The sequence below is a fragment of the Amphiura filiformis genome, chromosome 16, assembly GCF_039555335.1.
Source record: "Amphiura filiformis chromosome 16, Afil_fr2py, whole genome shotgun sequence".
Lineage (NCBI taxonomy): Eukaryota > Metazoa > Echinodermata > Ophiuroidea > Amphilepidida > Amphiuridae > Amphiura > Amphiura filiformis.
This window is the reverse complement of record NC_092643.1, coordinates 18,138,340-18,160,812: the sequence shown is the minus strand read 5'-3', so window position 1 is coordinate 18,160,812 and position 22,473 is coordinate 18,138,340. Positions and strand designations below refer to the sequence as shown.

General features: G+C 36.3%; 2 protein-coding genes across 3 annotated transcripts in view; both read right to left on the bottom strand.

Annotated features, from left to right (window-relative positions):
- LOC140135661 (scavenger receptor cysteine-rich domain-containing protein DMBT1-like) overlaps positions 1-22,473 on the bottom strand; it is a 166,415-nt gene that overhangs the window by 89,316 nt on the left and 54,626 nt on the right. Inside the window, exons 35-43 of one of the 2 annotated variants that reach the window (XR_011856550.1) lie at positions 22,206-22,397; positions 21,587-21,736; positions 20,118-20,438; positions 19,294-19,482; positions 16,712-16,858; positions 16,144-16,473; positions 13,898-14,152; positions 12,457-12,707; positions 12,117-12,242 (exon numbers count right to left, since the gene is read on the bottom strand). The exons of the other annotated variant lie outside the window; for it this stretch is intronic. The gene's annotated coding sequence lies outside the window, so the exon portion shown is untranslated. Of the gene's footprint in view, positions 1-12,116; positions 12,243-12,456; positions 12,708-13,897; positions 14,153-16,143; positions 16,474-16,711; positions 16,859-19,293; positions 19,483-20,117; positions 20,439-21,586; positions 21,737-22,205; positions 22,398-22,473 lie in introns of those variants that run through there. 2 annotated transcript variants of the gene reach the window in all.
- On the bottom strand, positions 2,719-12,279 carry LOC140136371 (hyalin-like). The gene is made up of 8 exons (XM_072158097.1): positions 11,991-12,279; positions 11,193-11,302; positions 8,271-8,338; positions 7,209-7,411; positions 6,517-6,774; positions 5,444-5,701; positions 4,680-4,809; positions 2,719-4,436 (listed from the first exon to the last, which is right to left on the bottom strand). Exons 1-8 carry the CDS (start codon positions 12,277-12,279, stop codon positions 4,340-4,342), a joined length of 1,413 nt encoding a protein of 470 aa, XP_072014198.1. The 3' UTR covers positions 2,719-4,339.

Sequence of the window (22,473 nt, the reverse complement as noted above, 5' to 3'; positions counted from 1 at the left end):
CTTTTAAACAGTCAGAGAGGTTACGAGCTATCAAAACTTGCAAAGTTTTGTCATTGTATTGTGAAAAAGTTTATTTGACTCATATTCTGAAAGATGTCGTTGCAATAGGTCTATATATGTTTTTTCCTCTATCTCTTTTGCACACTATTGTTAAATCGTTATATTATATGAAATTGTATGTTATGATAATTATATCTTATTGTAACTCTCTTATATCAAATGTTTAGGTGGCATAAAGACAAATAAAACTTGTAAACTTGTGAAACTTGTAGTTATTTTGATAATTCTAAACATATAAGCAGTGTGTTTAAATACAAGTTTGATGACAAATATATTCGAGAAGGGCAATTCCAGTTGAAATCCATATACCCCCTATCGATGACATGACCTTAATCTTTCACACAGGGGTTGTAGATTTCAAATAGAGTCACCCATTTAAACCCTATTTGATACTCACACTCCCTGGATTTCAGTTGGAATAGCCCATGATCAGTTAAGTGCATAATGTACTATGATCGCTTACTTTGCTTTCCTTGAGTATAGCTTGGTGATTAACTAAATTAGTGCGGTTTAAAAATACACCTCACGTCAACTTGAATTGCTATCATTAACTGATGACATTTAAAGATACATTGAATAGTATTATTTTAATCAAATATGTGCATGCGATATTGCACGTATAATAACATCAAAGTCAAACGGCAAACAAACCAGACTAACATTCATCTGTTGCTATTTACGTTTTATTCAAATATAAAAAGTAGAAATCAAAATGAAACGTATTTAACTTACAATTTACACTACATTATTCTCAGATATTCTCATAATCATATATAATTCATTAACATGGATTTGTCATAATGATGTAAACGTAGCGGTAAATGATTCAGTCTGGATATTTTTTTTCTAGTATGGATTGCTTCCATGATCCCACGAGGGGAGTTATTTGAGTCCCTCTCAAACTCTATTACTTTTCCCCAGTTAATCTTGTGTCCTTTGCTCCTGGAGATATGTTCCTTAATCGCTGATTTGGATCTGGCCGCTTTGGATTTATGTTCTGTATGCCTCTTTTCGAGCTTGCGTCCAGATTCATCAATGTATAGGGAGTCACAGTCATATTTTGTTCCAATGAAAGAAGCGCGGACATTTTTACCATTTTTTCCTATTTTGGCCAAACAACTTGCTGTTATTGGGGTTAAAAGAAAGATGCATAAGGCAATTGTAGTGGCCCTGGATCCGGGCCCATCTGGCTCAAGGGTAAATCCGGTCCTGCTCTCCATTATCGCCCCTTTTTAATTTTTGCTTTTGTGCATCGCCCTTCACCCTATAGCGTCTCTGGCCTTAATCGCTATCATTCTGACCCTCAAATATATGTGACCCTTTAACCTTACCCTCTATAACTTTGACGGTAAAAATGCACGACGCTGTATCTACAGGTGTTCTCCCAAATGAATTTGATGAGGACATTGATGCATTTGATAATTGGAAATTGCACTCGGCGACACAAATTTGATGATTTTAGATCCATTACTGAATTATTTTTGATCTTATCACCATCCATGTACACCTAGTGTTCAAAGTGTCAAATTCGTGTTTCCCCCAAAACATATACAAGACATTTTGTAAGTCATATATCTATTAAAATAAGGTATGCCATTAGCAAGCAAAATTACGTCGTTTTGGCTGCCATTTTGAATTTTTAATCAGTAAGGGGGTCAAAGGTCATCAGAAGTCAAATATTTGGACGGATTCGTGTTCTACGCCAAATTTGGCCTTAAAAATAACTTGTTGTGCATCAGTTTTACAAACAAAATTTGCAGGCTGGATTGATATTGTCGGCGTGACGCAGAATGGCAGTCTTGACAGGGATATACGTAACACTAAGTTAAAACTTAAAACGCTTGAATAAACGGATACTTTTTCAATGTCCGTCTTTGGCTGAAGCGATGAGGCTGTTCCTAAAACAGTCTTACAACTTCAAACCAAACACTCTTAAAATGAACACTCTTTTAAACAGTCAGAGGGGTAACGAGTTATTAAAACTTGCAAAGTTTTGTCATTGTATTGTGAAAAAGTTCATTTGACTCATATTCTGAAAGATGTCGTTGCAATAGGTCTATATATGTTTTTTCCTCTATCTATTTTTGCACACTTTTGTTATATTGTTATATTATATGATATTGTATGTAATGATAATTATATCTTATTGTAACTCTCTTATATCAATGTTTTGGTGGCATAAAGACAAATAAAACTTGTAAACTTGTGAAACTTGTAGTTATTTTGATAATCTAAACATATAAGCAGGGTGTTTAAATACAAGTTTGATGACAAATATATTCGAGATGGGCTATTCCAGTTGAAATCCATATACCCGCTATCGATGACATGACCTTAATCTTCCAGATTGTAGATTTTAAATAGAGTCACCCATTTAAACCCTATTTGATACTCACACTCCCTGGATTTCAGTTGGTATAGCCTATGGTCAGTTAAGTGTATATGTACTATGATCGCTTACTTTGCTTTCATTGAGTATAGCTTGGTGATTAACTAAATTAGTGCGGTTTAAAAATACACCTCAACTTGAATTGCTATCATTAACTGATGACATTTAAAGATACATTGAATAGTATTATTTTAATCAAATATGTGCATGCGATATTGCACGTATAATAACATCAAAGTCAAACGGCAAACAAACCAGACTAACATTCATCTGTTGCTATTTACGTTTTATTCAAATATAAAAAGTAGAAATCAAATGAAACGTATTTAACTTACAATTTACACTACATTATTCTCAGATATTCTCATAATCATGCATAATTCATTAACATGGATTTGTCATAATGATGTAAACGTAGCGGTAAATGGTTCAGTCTGGGTATTTTTGTTTTAATATGGATTGCTTCCATGATCCTACGAGGAGAGTTATTTGAGTCCTTCTCTAACACTATTACTTTTCCCCAGTTAATCGTGTGTCCTTTGCCCCTGGAGATATGTCCCTTAATCGCTGATTTGGATCTGGCCGCTTTGGATTTATGTTCTGTAAGCCTCTTTTCGAGCTTAAGTCCAGATTCATCAATGTACAGGGAGTCAAAGTATTTGCAAGGGATGCTGTACACAACACCATATTGCATTTCTTGTTCAGTTTTGTCCTTTGGGGAGACAAGAGATCTGCAAAGGGTATTCTGAAGTTTGAACGCCGTAATCACACCTGCAGAGTTAAATGCCATGCGCAGCCGTTCCGAAGGGCCTTCCACATAATGGTAAACTGACAAAAATGCTTTTCTTGCTGATATCTTAATCGCTGTCCTTATTTTGTTCCTTTTGTTTTGGACGAGCTTAGAGTGACAAAGAGTTGGATATTGATCAATCTCCTGACCCCCTCCCCCGGAACCAAGGGGGCGCCACAACATCTTTTGGTTTGTCGCCGTCTACACCTTCTGTGACAAGCGTTAACAAATCTGCAGAGCAATAACATCCGCTGAAGACGCCGGTTGACCCGATGAAAGCGCTCTGGTGTGTGTACCAAATTTGAGTAGCATAGAAATTCAATTTTGCTTTCTATGGATTTGTCAGTATTCACACACAAATTCCTTTACTGTTAGCACAAATCATCAAAACTAAGTCCACTCATTATGTCGTACGTATCATTCTAGATAATTAAATTACATATATATTCTTGGCATCATTCTGTGCTTACATTAAGATGAAGAGAGAAGTTTTCTACTAAACTGATACCTCATATGAACAATATTCCGCAAACTCACTGTTGCATGCTAATTGCTTTGATATCTCCTGTTAGGGGCTATTATCTGATTAATGTTAGTCCGTCCACAGGAGGGAAAAGGAAGATAAGTAAACTGTGTTTAAAATACTACTGATATTTATAATAGAGGTTACTTCACTCATGTGTGACTTCTAACAAAAGGCGCTGGTTCATGTAGTGTTACTCATTCAAACCAAATCAATGCACGACCTCGGAGTTACATGCATGACTTTGGTGGGTTATTTTGAAACAGTCGTGGTTGCACATGCAAGTAGTCCTAAACAAGGTATAGCAGTCGTTGATAGGATATGTAGCTTATAGAACCCGGATAACCTCTATACGGATACTCGCTATGTTGCACAAAAACATTAAATCATTAGAAAAATAAATTCATCATTATAACAGTCATAAAACATTTTTCTTGTATTTACATTTTGCTTCTGTTTCGCCACAATCCGTGATTCAAAATGAAATAAACAATATTTACAGCTCGTTCTATAAATTTTAGGAAAGACATTATTTCAGTAGCGTTGGTCTAATTTGATCTACACATGATTTAATGCATCAAAACAGAGACTTGTATTCGGTTGTTGCGAAAGGTGAAGGTGGACCGTCGAAGCCCGCGGATTGCATTTCCATTGCGTAACCAGACTGCTTTCTCCTGAAAAGACAACATTAAGAAAACTAAAATTGAGTAAACAAGTTGACATACATTTTTTTAAATTAATTTACAATGTCTCCAGTAAATGCACATACGTGGTCGCAAATGCTAGTTTACGCATTGGCCTAGGCACAAAACGTTTTCGACATCATTCACAAAAGGTTGTAAAAGGTTGTCAGAAAATGTTTAAATGTCGGGTTATATAAAGGTATAAAACGTTTTCTTAACATTAAAATGACATACCTTTTATACAGGACGAAAAGGCCGACGATTACAAAAAGAAGAAGTATACCGACCAAAATAGCAATCACGAGACCAGCCACTGAGACGGAAGAATGACCGCTTGTAAAAGTTAGTGCGTTACCCTTGGCATCTAATTCAAAAAACAATGAACATGAACCAGAATTAAAATGTAGGCATTTGATAGAAGCAAATACATGAAGGATAGAGAAACTAGTACGATAATATACACGGATGTAGCAGCTGTTTCGATTTAGGCTTCTAATTTATTTATCGAATGGTGTAGAAACTGCGTCATTAATTATTAAAAAGGAGAGAATGTTTGAAGCTGTTTGATAGGTTAACGACGCCAGGATCCCTTTAAGAAACCACACTGCTATAAATTATGAAGTTTATAGAACAAAACTCAATCCAATCATTCTTAAACACTAAAGAAAGTTCCTGCAATCTTATTGGTTCTTAGCCGTGTGATATGACACGATATCACACTTTAGCGCGTATGTGTCGATGCGATACTCGTACCCGCTATTTGAACAAATCGGAAGCACATAGCAACAACGGGACTGATCGTTTCTAAACCCTAGGTAATTCCTTGAAAAATGTAGGCGTAAAATTTCGCCTCGTTAATTGTTTTACTTAAAATAATGATGTCCCCGTGTTATATGAGACCATAGATGCACGACAGCGGCCGGCTAAAAACAATACCTCTAATTGTGACATTCTGACGTATAGTTTGAATTAAAACTTGGATTTGACTGTAACAATACCTGTATTGATTAAAACGGCAAAGTCACAGGAGGTCTCAATGCCGTCCGTTGTGCCAAAAACGTACGTTACCATCGTCTTGCCAACTGCGAAGGAATTGCCAGGTTTATGCGATTGGGAAATAAGACTAGCATTTTTAGACATGTAAGTAGCCGTTGGTTCACGCCAGGTTACGGTAATTCCTTGACCATCTTTTAAATTTGATTTTTTGACGAAGATATCATCAGGACAGTTCTTAATGACGAAGGAGTCGCTTCCACCTGAAAAGTAAAATGTGAAACAGTAGCAAAATGATTTTAAACGTGCTAATTTTCTTCTCCATTATGTTCAAAACTGGTTAATTGTTAATAAGTAACGGGTTTATATTTGCGTAGGTCACCATAATAATTATGTAATTAATATAAAATCAAGAACACAGTATTTAAATATGTTGGACATGTCAAAGATTCTTTCAACATTCATACACGGTCTGAGAAATGCTATCCCTAAAATATAAGCCTATATTACAAAACTCACCCACCCGTATATTTTGCCGGTTTCTACTATTATTATATAATTTATACACTGATTATAACATGTATTACATTGACTGTTGATTAATCGATGTGACTGTAATAGTTTACCAGGGGCGTAGCAAGAACATCAGCCCATCGACAAGGAGCAGGGATTTACCTTATGGGGGCCCTGGGTCAGGCCAAAATTTGAAGGCCCTGAACTCAAGTGTGAGGATGGCATGTGCACTCAAGTCAGTGGCCAGGTTTTACGTATAATATAGAGGTGGACTAATATATTTTGTTCCAATGCTACTAGGACAATTTGAATGCCCGCGAAGCGCGGACATTTTATCAATTTTTGGCCAAACAACTTGCTGTTATTGGGGTTAAAAGAAAGATGCATAAGGCAATTGTAGTGGCCCTGGATCCGGGCCCATCTGGCCCAAGGGTAAATCCGGTCCTGCTCTCCATTTATCGACCCTTATTTAATTTTTGATTTGTTGTGATTGGCCTTCACCCTATAGCGTCTCTGGCCTTAATCTCTATCATTCTGACCCTCAAATGTGACCCTTTAACCTTACCCTCTATAACTTTGACGGTAAAAATGCACGACGCTGTATCTACAGGTGTTCTTCCAAATGAATATTTGACCACAGTTGACCCTGCGTCAAAAACACTTCCCGGCGAATGTGTTTTGAATACAAGCGGTACTATGCCAAGTGAGTCGGTGGCGACGGGCTCCACCCACGACACGATGACATCAGCATCCCCAGGTTTCTTGGACATTTCAATGACGGTAGGACAACTGGTCATAATCGGTGCCGTTGAGCTTGGTGTTTCTAATGAACAAACAGGGTATGTTTACTCATTTTTTAACCACACGGAGAATAAAAAAATATAAATAAAGTATACAAAAGTCTACCCTCCCATTTAACAGAGTATATATATGCTTTGCTAACTAGCAGGTCAGCATTACAGCATTTTATTTTGAAATTAAACTGCTTCAAAAAACAAATCGCATTATTTGCTTAACACGTGAAAATGTAGTATCTGCTATGTTATTTTGGCGGGAAAATTCGTTATTTTGGACCTATTCAAGCAAAGATACATTCACATTCCTTTCATTATTTCATTTCCAAAAACGTAACTATGCTTTCATATTGTAATTTAAAAGTCCAACCTATAGATAAAATAAACGTTTTAATATTTCTCGTAAATTGCCCAAGAGAATCATAATTAAAATTAGAATAAGAGAGTAGATAAAAGTACATACGCAATAAAACAACAATAGAATCTGGCTGAACTCCTAACTCTACCAGAATGCCATTCCCTAGAGCCGCTGTTTGCAGAATGTCTAATATTTTTGCTTGTATATCCTCGTCTCCAGGTGGCAGTATTGAAAGACCTAAGGGTGGTGGTTGAGAGTTTTGGGCCTGGTTGAGGTGCACGCGACAATCAGCTTCGATACTACCACGGCTGTAAAAAGAAATGGCAATCAATATTAGTTTGCTTGTGTGAAGGTATTGATATGATAGTTATTTTTACAACTTTGTTACAATTTTACAAAATCTTTAAAAGATTTGATAAATATTTTACACAACCTCAGTTTAACATCTTGGGTTTGTTAACAATATTATATAAGACAATAGTATGACGAAGACATCTTATATATGTGGTTAAAATTGCTTTTAATATCCTAATTAAGACAATAGTATGACGATGGCATCTTATGTGGTTAACATTGTGTATTATATAAAATGAAAATAGAGGATACAAGGAAATCTATATTCAGAGTAATAATAATAATAATAATAATAATAATAATAATAATAATAATAATAATAATAATATACATGAATACATCATACATATAAATAAAAGTAGGCATTTATTTTGATATAGCGCCTAAATTATCAAAGCACTTTATATTCGCTGCCACTCAAGCTGATGCATGGACGAGGAGCTAAAATGAGCTCTTGATCACAAAGACGGCTCCTTGTCCTATAGTTTGTAGTGTAAAATATTGGACACACCAGGAGCCAAGACGTGGCAACAATGGGGTCAAAAAATCCTGGGTGCCTGCTTAATATAAACCTTGCTGCCACTATTATGATATGGTGCATCTTGGATGGTGTTGCATTCACATTTTTGTACGGTATTGAAAGGCGTTGTGACACGAGACAAGCGGGATAAAGTGTCTTGCCCAAGGACAACAAACTTTTGAAAGCCTACGGACGCCATTGGGCTATTGCGACGATTTGCCCAACTGGAATATATAAATGAGATGCGAGTCTCAAGGTGAGCCCGTGAAGATTCCCTCAATATTTCCACCTACCTGAAACCGGTTACTTCCGTCATGCTGTAACTCTGAGCTAATGGACTTCCTTTAAAAACGTCATCCATCTGTTACCAAAATAAAAAATAATATGACCATTTCAAATGTAGTCAAGCAGTTTAGGAAGACCAAACATTCACCTTCGTAGTTAAATTGAGCTCGACTTGTTTTTTTCATGATGTGGTCTAAGCCAAGAAGAATATGATGGGTACCCAATAAATCCAAGGTCAAAGTTTGCGTCAAATCTGTTCCATAATTTTTGTCTGGACGTTGGGATTCATAACTTGAAATTTAGCATATAATATGACCTTAACACATTGCTGTCATTAGTTACTTACGAAACACAGCAAAATATAGACACCATTCTATAATATATGAAGGATTCAATTAATATTAACCCGTTGCAAGGAAAACAGGATATAAGGAGGGGAAATAAAATTGCACTAAAAAATTGTCCAAAAAATTGCACTGTATTTTGTTGGAATTTCGCGGCCTAGTTTTGGAGTAATGGTAAAAGTTCTCGGAACGGCGGTATGTGGTTTGCAAACGAATGAAGTAATCAAATGATAGAAAAAGAATAGCTGTAGCACTCAATTTTACTGGACTGGAATTACATAATGAATTGAGCTGAACAATTGAATTTAAAAAAACCCCATTAAGGTTATATTTAGAACGTTATTTTTAATGTACATTTCGCGCTTCAATTTTCGAGGAAATTGTTGTTTTGTGTAATTTTCTGCGTAGAGCTGGACGAGCCTGCAAGAGCAAAACATAAACATAACTGCCTTTCTGGAAATCAGTGATATTACCATTGTATGAAGTAACACACATAATGTAGAGAATAGGGAAATGTGGAAAAACAAATATTTCATAATCAAACTTGTAATGACTCGATTCGGCTCGGATTCGGCACGACATTTATAGTACAATGTAGATCTAACAGGAATTTGTTTTGTCCCAGGTTGAATCAACTTCATGCATACTGTTTAGTATTTGAGCGTGACTCGATAATGTACCGCATACAGGGGTCAAATTCCAAAATTGCTTAAATCTTGGTTAAAAATAACACCAAAATATTCCTATAGTCGTATTAAAGGTTTCCGAAAAGAAGAGTATATTTTATAGTAGATATCTACGAAAAATGTCTATTCCCAAAATTGATTCCGATTTTGGTTTTGCGAGTTATGCATGATTATGTACAATGCACCACTACACTGTGCTCATTATTCTAGGGTCTATGCTGTGCTGTAGGTTCGTTCTGATAAATTTGTGATGATAGTTTTGCCACAAGATTGAGCCTGCAAGAAATATTTTGCACATAAACATTTTGCAGCAAGTGGGTTACGGCGGTATAAAAATATCAACCATTTGAAAAAACCTTTTAAAAAACTTTTGAGAGCAGATTTGAACGTTGACAGCTTTCTCTACTGGTGTATTCATACCATGTGTCATTATTGACGAGTTAACAACAGGGGAATTTGGATATGAACATACCATGCCCTCTGATAATTATTTAGGGGTTGGCTCTTGTCTGGGTATAGTGAAATTAGTTTATATAATTTTCGCAGCAAGCTATGTTCAGTACAAGTTTTACTATGTTCTAGACTCTGGTTATCATATTTATGCTGCGGTTGGTATTCTAAAATGCTTCTTTACCCTAAAAACAGTAGCTTGAATTAGTTTAATATATTTACATGAGGAAAACTTATGAAAGTGAAAATAAGTAAAAATAAAATAGGATACAAATATCAGTACTCAATGCATGGTAGAGTAAGACCAGACCTGGGGAGTAGACGCTATGAGTGACCAGGCATTCATGCCCTCGGGTATAGTTTGATCATCTCGTAATCGGCGGGCTTTATAACATCGCGGATTAATATCAATACATTTTATTATGAGACCCGTCTTGTGACATATCGCCAGAAACATCACAAACGTTTAATTTAAGTCCTACACTTTATCTACCTTATTTAACACGCATAGTATAGGGAAAGAAAATTTGTTACCCCCTTTACTGGCTATTTGAGGGTAAAAATTTAAAGAATTTTTAAGAACATGTCGACAATATGCTTTTTAGGAAAGTGGAGGGACGATGCTATGGGTCACGAAATGTCCCTTTAAAATGCATATCATTATGTTTTGACTCGATTGACACGATGTAGTGCAATGACTTGACTGTACATTGCTATCGGCAATGACTCCACTCGATAGTTTGAAATGACTCGACTTAACTTTCAGACCTAAAGAGCTCAAGATCGATGACTCGAGTTGACTCGAAACCTCGACTTAAGTGACTCGACTACGTGTCTACGAGTTTTAAGAAGCGTACGCGTATAGAGTATATTAAAGCATCCATAATAGAAACTTAGAAAGCTTCCATTTTTACTCTTGCCAACGAAGTAAGAGTTAGTAAGTGATACATATTCATAAACGATCAAGTAGTGTAGTAGATTAGGTATTGAACCTATAACAACTGGTTTACATATCTCTTTCAATGCACGGTCGGAATAATCATCACATTTACCCCTTCCGGGTCATGCATTGATCTTTCAAAAAAGGTTAACAGCGCATGCATTGATATTTGTCATTTGAACTAAAACAAAATCATATCTAGTCATCAGCCTCTAATTCAATACATAATATTCTTGCATTATTAAAGATTCGCTGCAAAAATATTTTACTCAACTTGAGTAAAAAGGTCACAACTCAACAAATGAGTAAAAACAATACTCAAATTGAGGGAATATTACCCAACATTGAGCTCATATTGATAAATATTACCCAACATTGAGGGTATTATCTATTAATATGAGCTCAATGTTGGGCATTATTTACTCAATTTGAGTAATTTTACTCATTTAGTTGAGTTGTGACCTTTTTACTCAAGTTGAGTAAAACTTTTTAAAGAGTATAGTGACTTACAGTTGACACAAGGGTTCTTTCTAGAGCATTGTATTCAGGTGAACTCGGATTGGTTAGAGAATTATGAAATTCACGGTCCATCGTAAGCGAGACATCGAGAACGACGGATCCTGAAACACAAAAAATAGGGTTGTTTTCCTGAGCACGCCAAACCAAAAATGTCAAAAGTTGGAGCCTCATTATGCTATCACATGTTGTTCAAAATGGATGGCTAAATATGACCTATAACCTGACCTATAGCCATTGAAATCTCTTTTCCAAACAACACATAATAAAAACTACATTAATTTGGCTAAGTTCAACTGTGGAAGAGATTATGGGTAAACACAGTAGTAGATGGTATAACAAAAGATAATTTATTCTATTCAAGTACTTTACTTGTGTAGAATGTATTATGTCTTGTTATGAAATACTCATCTGAGTTACTAAGATACTGTAAACAAAACATATATCATGTATATAGGGCCAAAATAATACAGATAAGATGGTTTAATATCACTTTGTAGGTAGAGAATGGAGATATTTTATAATTTGAGGACATGATGAGGTGATATTTATGTACTTCATTTAATATATTTGCAAGAATGAAAATAAGAGGGGGGCTGATTTTGCATCTAAACTTGGCATGCGACATGCCTTCGGTGTCGAGTCGTGATTTCTATAACAATTCAGGATTTTCAGCAATGACAAGTATAGCGTAGTATAGAAGCTTTGTCTTTATTCTAGTATAGAAACTTAATCAAACACGTTATATGCGTATATATGCGGAATAATTACCATCCAATTATATATACATACCACTCCTAACGTTGATATTGAAACTACATTTTGCCAGATTATGAGACGGATCTGTGAACACGTACGTAACTATCGTAGTCCCAGATGGAAACACAGTTCCTGGCGTATGTGACTGCATAAGAACCGATGGATTCCCGGAATTATCACTAACTATTGGAGGAACCCAGCTTACTCGCTTGCCGATGCTGTCGCCATCTTGTAAAACGCTGATACCGGAAGGACAATTGGTAACAACAGGTGCAGTTGTATCCACTGTATAATTCAGGTGAATAATAAAAACAATGTACATTTTTTAGCCAAGTATGATTTGGACACTGACATTTTAATTTAAGCTATAATTTAGGGTCTTTGTTGCATATTCATAAAAATATTGGCCACTGAACATATTTCATCACGACGGCATCAATGTTTCACACTTAAATGTTTTACATCGTTTATACTAAGATGCGAAATGACGCCCTCATACCTGTTTTTACGTTGACTTGAAAGTTACAAGTAGCTTGATTGCCCGAGTTGTCAGCATATACGTAAGTTACATAAGAAGTGCCAGGAGGAACACTATACCAGGAGAGTGTGACCGGCGAACAAGAGTTGCATTTCCTGTGTCATCTCTGGCGGATGGTTCCACCCAGGTACATTGAGCGCCTTCCTTTCCCATTTCAATGGTTAACGTTTTATCAGCCGGGCAGTTGTATACATGTGGGGGTGTTGTATCCTCTGAAATAAAATTATATTGTACTATTATGTTACGTGAGTTATAGATTCACCTGGAATACATCTTCCCGTGTGCATAATGTATCCGTTGAGAATATAGGAGGATTATAAAAATGGGATGCCGTTTTAACATTACATCATTATTTTCCATGAGCGTGGGGTACAACTTGAAGCCATATTGTAACATTTGCACCAAAATTGTGTCACATATGGAAAAGTTTCTATACAAAAACGATTCTCTAATAAACCATCTACGCACAGTTTCCACCTCGATTATCATCATAAGAGCTGTAGAACTTCTAGCTGAAAATTGGTCCTCTGTGATTGAATTTTGTCGAAACCTCAAGTGTTCCCTTCATCCAATCCGAATTTTTAAATATCAAACGAAAGCTAACACTTGCCCCTAAAACGGTTTTCGTCATTAGGTCAACAGATAACGCAATTCAATATTATAGCAAGGCAAATGTGGTAGATCTGTTGAAAACTGCTTATCCAAGCACATTTTTTGACCAAAATGTAGGTTTTAAAAGTCAAAACCTCAAGTGTTCCTTACAATTTTTTTCAAATTTTATGTCATTAAATGAAAAAGGACACTTATATTGTCCATATACTAGTGTCATTAGAATGAGCAATGGCCAATTCTCTTTAAATTGCAAATTCTTGTGCAGAAATTGACTATTTTTGCCTGTTTTGTCATACGGTTGTAAATTCAGTGAACTATGACATTGCTAAAGAGCGCTTACAAATTGATATGAAATACAGTTTTTTACATGAGTGTAATGAACTTTACTGAGCAAACACATCCTGCAACTTTAGGTGCTGTATTTGTGACAATATCCGTCGCTTACTTAATAGGATCGAACTCATATGTGACGTTGATGATACTGTACGTGCATGACGTACGAGATGGTCATAACACATCAATAGGAGTGACATCGGCAGTGGAATTAGATTACGAATTTCTTTGTTTTACCTCAGTTGTTCGACTCAAACTTAAATGGGGACATACCATTTTAAATGTAATGATAACATTTCCCTCCTTGATGGATGACTCGACTTGTGCTGTATAAGTGTATCATATTAGTATCATATCACATATCATTTTATAACCGGCATACGATTGTGTTAATATATGATATAAAATGATGTCATAATATATCAGATCATATCATATATAAATATCATAAACTTACGTAAGGCACAGGTAACTGTAAAGGTACATTTTGCTAGACTGTCTGGACGTGCTGTGTCCACGAATACATAGGTGACAATTGTTGTTCCTGGGTAAAACACTGAACCTGGATGGTGAGTGTTGAGCAGCACAGGGATAGAGTTGCCATCGCGATCTGTAGCTGTAGGTTCAGTCCAGTGTACTGTAGTACCACGACTTCCACTCTGCGTGTTAACCACTTGGTTGCTTGGGCAATTCGATACAATCGGACGATTTCCTGCATTAGGTATGTAATCAAACATATATATTTGTCCTCTAAATAATAAACACAAATAGTCAGTGTCGGTGTCAAAATGGATTCTCATAAAACCCGGAACATTAAACTGCCTGTAAACGATACGTAACCCTAGCATGAAATTTTATCTGTGTTGGTAGACATCATAATTTATGATATTATAAACTTTTCATCTCAACACAAGATTAGACATACCTCAAATTTTCGGTCGTAACTTCGACCTTCATCGGGAGACTGGCAACCCAGTTTGGGATCAATGACCTTTTGGACACTTGACCCCCCAACACAAACCCTTAGACAGTTAATACTGGTGTCACCAAAAGACAAGACTGAAAAAGAGGACATAGCTGGATCAGTGTATTTCCAGTGCTCGGAATCTTTTATTGGCGAAACAGAACGATCTTTGAAAGCCAGATTCAGATTCCTTGAGCACCGTCGTCCAAGTTCCAGCTCGTCAGAAGTCTCCAAACACATCCACATCAAATCCCCGGAGCACCAAGTTGATTTTGAACAAGTCAAGATCCTCGACCGGGAACCAAAGTATTTTCCAAAGGGGTGTTAAGGAGGCCATCTACATCAGAGTCAACCAACCTTCAATTAACCGGGACGGGGACCGATACCAGTTACCAAGAGTCTACGACAAAGTGTTGGGGTCAAGTGTCCAAAAGGTCATTTATCCCAAACTTGGGTTGCCATTCTCCCAATGAAAGTCGAAGTAACGACCGAAAATTTGAGGTATGTTTAATCTTGTGTTGAGATTAAAAGTTTAAAATCATAAACTATGATACTTAGCCTTACCACAAAAATGTAAAATTTGTGCAATTTAGTTTCAAAGGTTGTTCTTATGTCACTTTTAATAACATGGGGATTAACTACTATCACAATTTTGCATATAGAAACAATCATTAATTTGCGATATAATAAACCTTATTTATTCAGGGTTCCCATTTTTGCTTCTAACCCATGATTTTCAATCACATTATTGACATAATTTCAGTGACATAATCTGAAAAGTTCCTGAATAATAGGTGTCGTTTTATCACTCATTCATGTCAAATTCCCATTCTTCCCTTCACTTTGAACAATTTTTCTAAAACTTGTCTGTGCTGTGTCTATATTTCTGTTATTTCCATTCATGACATTTCCATGATTTTTGGCACTTTTCTTGAATGTACATGACTACCCAGCAAACACAAAACGTTTTCGACATCATTCGCGAAAGGTTATAAAAGGTTGTCAGAAAACGTTTAAATGTCGGGTTATATAAAGGGTATATTAAGGGTATAAAACGTTTTCATAACATTAAAAATCATTTTTTGATAATCTACTGCTCAGCAAAAAAAAAAATGTTTTACAGAAAACGTTTAAATGTCGGGTTATATAAAGGGTATAAAAACGTTTTAATAACATTCCAAGAACATTTTTGAAAACTTGATACAAAACATTCTAAACAGAATGTTATTTTGGGGTTGAAAAAATATTTGGCGAAAAATGTTTGCCCAAAATATTTGCAATAACGTTTTAAAAACGTTTTCATGACCTTTATATAACCCGACATTTAAATATTATTAAAACGTTTTGAAAAAAAATATTTTAAGAACATTTCTGTGCTTGCAGGGTGCAAATATTTTAACATAATGTTATTTAAGTGTTGACAAAATATTTGGCAAAAAATGTTTGCAAAAATAGTTTACAATAACATTTTAAAAACATTTTAAAATATTGTTGTAGTGTGTTTTCATACAAAACGTTTTAAAACGTTTTCATGACCTTTATATAACCCGACATTTTAATGTTATTAAAACGTTTTATCTAAACCAAAACCAAAATATAACTTATTAAAAACGTTTTTAAAACGTTTTTGTGTTTGCTGGGTAATATCACGATTCCATGATTATTTTGTCTTCCTTATTTTGGACAACATTCCATAACTGTGTCCAGACTATGGGAACTCCGTCTTTATTTTGTCTTACCACCAATACAAGTGATTCCTGCGTCCTCTCCGTGTCCGCAATTGTGACTTGCCCATCCGTTATGGGTACAATCTGTCAGTCTCGCCTCAGCTCCAGTGCAGCCCACATTGTCAAGCCAAATCGGATCAGATCCTTGACCGAAATGCGCGCCAAGATGAACAACATCAACGCCCGAAAAACCCAGTTGTTGGCATACGACTGTACCATCATTAATATCCCATGAGTCATCACAAATTGTTCCCCATTGATTTGCGTGAAAAACTTCCACTCGACCCTCTAGTGGGCTACTTCCTCCAACAAGTCGTACGCCACCTTCATTGTTAGGTAAAGCTTTTGATAAAAAAACAAAACAAAATGCATTAAAAGAAACGTGGTGGATTTAGTGAACAGACATAAACAAATAAAAGAAACAAAACACGTCGCTTTATACAGACTTGACATTAAGTTTAGAATATTTTTTCCACAAAGTAAGACTAGCCTGAAAGGGGCCTGCATAAACCACACGGGCTAATTATTAAATGTGGTATGTCAAATATTTTTTGTTAGAAAATACTTAAATGTTACATACTTGGAACTATACTACCACCATCACAGGATATGGCCACGTCTTCACTATGACCGCAATTATGTTCACCCCAGTTATTATGAGCACAGTCAGCAAGAGCGGATTCTCCTCCCACACATGCTAAATTATCAAGCCAGATTTGACCAGTTCCTGAAACGATGATATACACACAAATTGGTTAATATACACATTTTTACTAAGAGTAAGAATGATGAAACGTACCCAATTCAACGAAAACTTGTAGTTGCAATATTTGAAGAGCTTAGTTTCAAAACCCTTACATCCACTTGCCCATTTTGAGAACACATCAAAATCATCAAAAAATCACTGATATATTGCGGGTTTGCAACAAAAGCAGTTTTTGGCGGGATGCTTGGGTAGGATGAGCATCCCGCCAAAAACTGCTTTTGTTGAAAAACACCTTATATCAGTGATTATTTTGATGATTTTTTGATGTGTTCTCAAAATTGGGCAAGTGGATGTAAGGGGTTTTGAAACTAAGCTCTTCATTTGTTGCTTAGCATATGTTTAAGGTCAGCTGGGGGAGTCGCCCACGACTGTAAAAACGTCGACGGTTGGCGCCCATGACTGTACAGAACGAAAGATTCTTTGCACCAATTTGTACGGCAGCGTCTTTTTATAGATGCATTTATTAATCCCCGTGTACGTAGCCATTTCAAAACGAAAAACATTTGCACACAGTTTTTGAACTTGATTGCAACATGAAAATTGAACAACTGGACGATCGGAATTGCTAAAAAATTTATATTGTTATCGCCATACTGTGGACATAAATAACAAGGTAAAACTAGTAAGGAACAAAAGCCCAATATTGCAGGAACAGGAACGGAAATTAAATTTCAACTATAATGTAACGTTTTGTTTGGTGGATTTAAGTTTGCCTTATATACCAAACAATAAGTCAGATGATTATATAGCCAATGGTGTATTTCTGTACTTTGTTAGTTTTGGGTAAATGAACACACACTAAACATAAGTATTGCAACTTCTTCAAAATAGAGGTTTTATTTTAAAAATGAGTTACCACTTAATCGGTTCTACGTTACATAATAAACTATCACGACTCCTTCAAGAAACATTTAATACCATCCTACTCACAGGGGGAATGGTGTTTAATTTTGTTGTAACATACCAAGTTTAATATACAAGAACTTAAAATAATCAAGAAATCGTCTAATGTAGAGAATGTGGTGAATTCGGTCCAGAGAATACCCAGAAGGCTTCTGTATTGGAACCAAAGTGTTTTGACCCGGGTGGTGATCGAACCAATACACTCAAGATTTCCAGTCTCTGAAGTGTCTCAGTGACTATCCCTGCTCCCATAAAATTAGCATAATGTCGCCAGGGCACTATAAAATATACAGTTCATTAAACATGACAAAATTCCATATAAAACAAGAGACATTCTGGAAATATTGATTTTTAAAGTTTAAAGCAAGGATCCATCCTAACATGTTTGGTATGATTTTAACCCCCTGAGCACTACCTGCCGATCTAACATTGCCACTGATTGGTCAATTACATGATATCTTCACTTTAATCACCAATCAGAATGGAGCTTTGCAAATAATTCACCCCATTTTTGTATGGTGAAATTATTCTAACAATGTTGCTGATTGGTCAACTTGATAATGAAAACTTCTTTTTGGTCAATCGACAGGTAGTTCTCATGGGGTATAAAATTGGGAATATCTCTGAAAGTTATTTGTCAACTTTATGCTCATTTTGTGAGAGCAGGTCACAAATACAATAAATCACTCATAATATATTTGAATACACTTGGCCAGAGTTTATGCACTCAAGAACAGTATAATGCAGAAATATGCATTGAAACCTTCGTGAAGAAGATCAAATATTCATCACAACGGAAAACCAAAATCGGAGCTTAAACACGCAACGTAAAAACGCACGGAAAACGTCAGACGTAAGGCTACCACAAAATTACCATTACGTTTGTCTTAACGAGAAACGAACTATTCATTTCAACAAAATACAGTGTGTTGAACTCTGTCTTATTAATATAAGCTTTTAAGGACTGTACGGCTTTAAGTAATTCCAGAGTTCCGCTAGATCCGTAGAACTGATATAGTTTAGGTTCGCGGGCAGCTCAAACCCTACATCCACGTGGTGCCGACTGGATAACCCAGACCTAGTCTTGGCCTAGACGGAGGTCCAGTAAAATTAGGGCCATAGCCTAGCTACTTCCACTGTTGAATTGGCCTGATGTGGCTACGAAACGACACCGCTTGGTTTTGAGAAGAGGAACAGATGCCAAGACAATTACGTTAAGTCACCAATCTTAAAGTGTTCAATCAACGCACGTATTGTAAATGATTAATCAACCGTATCGAGCAAGTGTTGTATGGAATATCAACTACAGTGTAAAGGAAATAACGTAAAGCAGATGGTGCAAATAGAAGCTGAAAACACCAACATATCGTAAGAGAAACATTAATTCCAGTCACATACGTCTACACAAAGAGTGTGCAGTTCCATAATATCTTGCACAGTAACCTGTGAAATAATAAACATAGGGTGATGACGTGCTAATGGTAAATACCTACCACTTGATTCCCTAAGAACGGTCCCTCCTCTGTATCCCAACTGTCTACACGCCACCTGAGCATCTGGCAGATCAAAATCGTCGTTGCACACAGTTCCCCAAACACCATCATGGTATATCTCGAGCCGACCATCTGTTGAACTCCCGCCCGCAACTAGACGAAGAGCGCTTTCGGTTGCTGTGCCTACCACTACAGAAGCAAAATATACAGAAATGACACTCACAATGCAGGCAGAACATATTTGTCGGTTTGTGGAATAATAGTCTTAATCAGTCGGAACAAAATACCATAGGGTAGGCATGGGTTCCTAGATAGTTAGAGTTAGGCTATATGTTTAGGTTAGGGATATGTTTAGGGTTAGAGTTAAGTGGCAGGCAGGATCACTCAGGTTATAGGTTAGGGGAAGGTTAGGGTTAGGGTAAGGATTAAGGTTTAGAATATAACTAAGTTATTGGATTTTAGGACTCATTAGGTTTCACTGCCTGAACAGAATCGATCATGTCTCACCTCCTTTTTCAATCAAATCGATGGTAATATCTCTTATAGTGAGGGATCAACATCTAACCACAAGTTGCTTCAAGGAAAACACATTTCCTGGGGATTAAATACCACACACGGTCATTTTCATGTAACTCATTGACCCATGTGTGTCATATACTGCCTATAGCTATAATGAAAGCCTGGTGATCTGGTCAATTCATTAAAAGATACCATAACCTCAGGAGGGAATTCAATCTTTTATCAATTCTCTTCAGGCATGTCAGGTGGTGAAACGTAATGTATAAATGATCCCTGGTCCTATTGACCCGTAACCTATTAGTTACCATCAGTGCAGTACACTCCCGCGTCTTCCCCATGTCCACAGTTGTGTATGTTCCATCCATTATTGCTACACTCCGCTAATGTTGCCTCCGTTCCAGTACAACTAACTTGATCCAACCAGATATATCCCGATCCTATTCCAAACGATGCACCAAGAGTGATTCGTTCTGCTGCTGCGTATCCAAGTTGACGACACACAACATGACCATTATTTAATGTCCAACCGTCGTCACAAACTGTACCCCATGATCCTGTGTGGAAAATTTCGACTCGACCCTCATTAGGACTATCGCCACCAACAAGACGAACTGCGTTTTCTGTGCCTATAATGATAATAATAATAGTAATAATATTAGTAGTATTCGTCCGTCAAAAATAGGTATGTTTGGTTCACTTCATTCATGTTATTACCAAATTTATAGGTACAAATACAAAGTAAAAACTAACAAGACATGTAACCAGGTTTAGAATAACAAGCTCATGTCTGGTACAAATACTGTTCACCGGGGCTGGTGGAAAGGTGGGTGCGGGGATGTTCTAATGAGAAGGATCGCATTTTTAGGCTCTCATGGTTTAATAGACAGGGTCACAAATGGCAGAAAACTGATTTAAAATACCGTATAATTCCATCTACAACCATATGCCTCTCCACAAAAGTACAACATTACTTGGACTTTCAGCAAATCAATTATCTGCCGGCGGCTATACAAACAAGTGTTATTTGTAGGACCAATCTATTCTATTTCCATATAACCATAGACCCTGGAAGATACGTACAGGGTCTATGATATAACGGCTGTTTCGGATCTCAAATAATAGGTGTTTTTCCTTTTAAATTTTTCCAAACAGTGGTCAACATATTATGCGAAGTTTCGAAGTTTAATATAGGCCTGCACATGCGGCCTACAAAAGTCGTCCCTATCATTTTGACTATTAATTTGAGGTCTCTTCAATCCGGGAAAAAATGTGTTCAACTGTGTCCCACTGTAATTCCCATGTTCTTCTTAATATAGTTCATACGCTATATGAGTCACTGGACACTAAGATAGTAGTGTTGTCTCAATGTTCATCTTAAGCATACCCCCTCCCCTTTCCCCACCAAACAATGTTGGGAGAATATATGGGGAAGATGAGAATATTGGGGAAGATGAGAATATTGGGCATGCCAACATTGTACGGGGTAGAAGGGAGACCATTTCAAATAAGGTCTTTAAAGTGTTAGAACAATTATTTCTAAGATTGTTGATCATTGAATTTCACTCCTAACGCGTGGTCAAATTGCCGCGTAAGTAGTTAACTATGCACATTACCCCTAAATTGTGGTCAAATTTTAACCACACAAAACACAAAATTTGACGACGATTTAGGGGTAATGTAAACTACTTCCGCGTCAATGTGACCACGCTGTTTGGAGCATATATTTAACCAGCCTCCCGTCATATCATCATATCATCAGGTCAAACATACATACCTGTTACTGTGCCTGATGCGGTGCAGACTAGTATAACATCTTCAGAATGTCCACAGTTATTAATGCCCCAGCCAGGAAACGGACAGTCAGCCAAAGATACTTCGTTGCCAGTGCAACCAACATTGTCCATTAATATTGGATTAGTTATCGCTGCATAATAATATTAATAATAATAATATTAATAATAATAATAATAATAATAATAATTATAATAATAATAATAATAATAATAATAACAATAATAATATTTAAAAATTTCCAGAAACATAAAGATGAAAAATGGTGCAGAAAATCAATACGTGTCTAAGAATAACGAAGGACTTGTCTACAAGTAAACAAAATCTGCTGTATACGGTAAAAGTTAAATTGTTTCAAATAACACATTTTCAAAACGCACTTACGATACAATATTTACTTTTCACAATGATATTGACAAATGCAAATTACCAATAATTCTGATTAATTATTGTTGATTAGTTCACCAATAACAAGCAACGCAGCAACATCGACGGTCAATCCAAAGATTGAACAAATTTGGTTGCGGTACCTAAATAAATATATAGTTTGTAAATTTGGGCATGAAGTAATGTTGTTTTATCACGGTTTGTTTATTGCTTACCATAGTTTGTGGGGTCTCCAATGCTTTCAGCGCCGCTAAACCCAAGTTGTCTACATGCCACTCCCCCGTCAACTAAAGAGAAATCATCATCGCACACAGTCCCCCATTCGCCTCCATGATATATCTCCAAACGACCACGGTTTGAATCGGAAGTCGATGAGACAAGACGGAGTGAATTTTCTTCAGGAGATCCTTGAAATTTCCGCGTTACAAAAAGAGTTTAAAAAGGTTTTATTATAGTGTGATACTGGTATGCACAGGGAGTAAG

Bases quoted from the DNA above. Each gene is read 5' to 3' on its own strand.
- LOC140136371 (XM_072158097.1), bottom strand. From the start codon at position 12,279: ATGTACATTGTTTTTATTATTCACCTGAATTATACAGTGGATACAACT. The intron at 11,303-11,990 runs GTATGTATATAT...TTTGTGTTTCAG, and splicing joins CAATATCAACGTTAGGAGTG to GATCCGTCGTTCTCGATGTC. The intron at 8,339-11,192 runs GTAAGTCACTAT...TTTTGGTAACAG, and splicing joins AAAGAACCCTTGTGTCAACT to ATGGATGACGTTTTTAAAGG.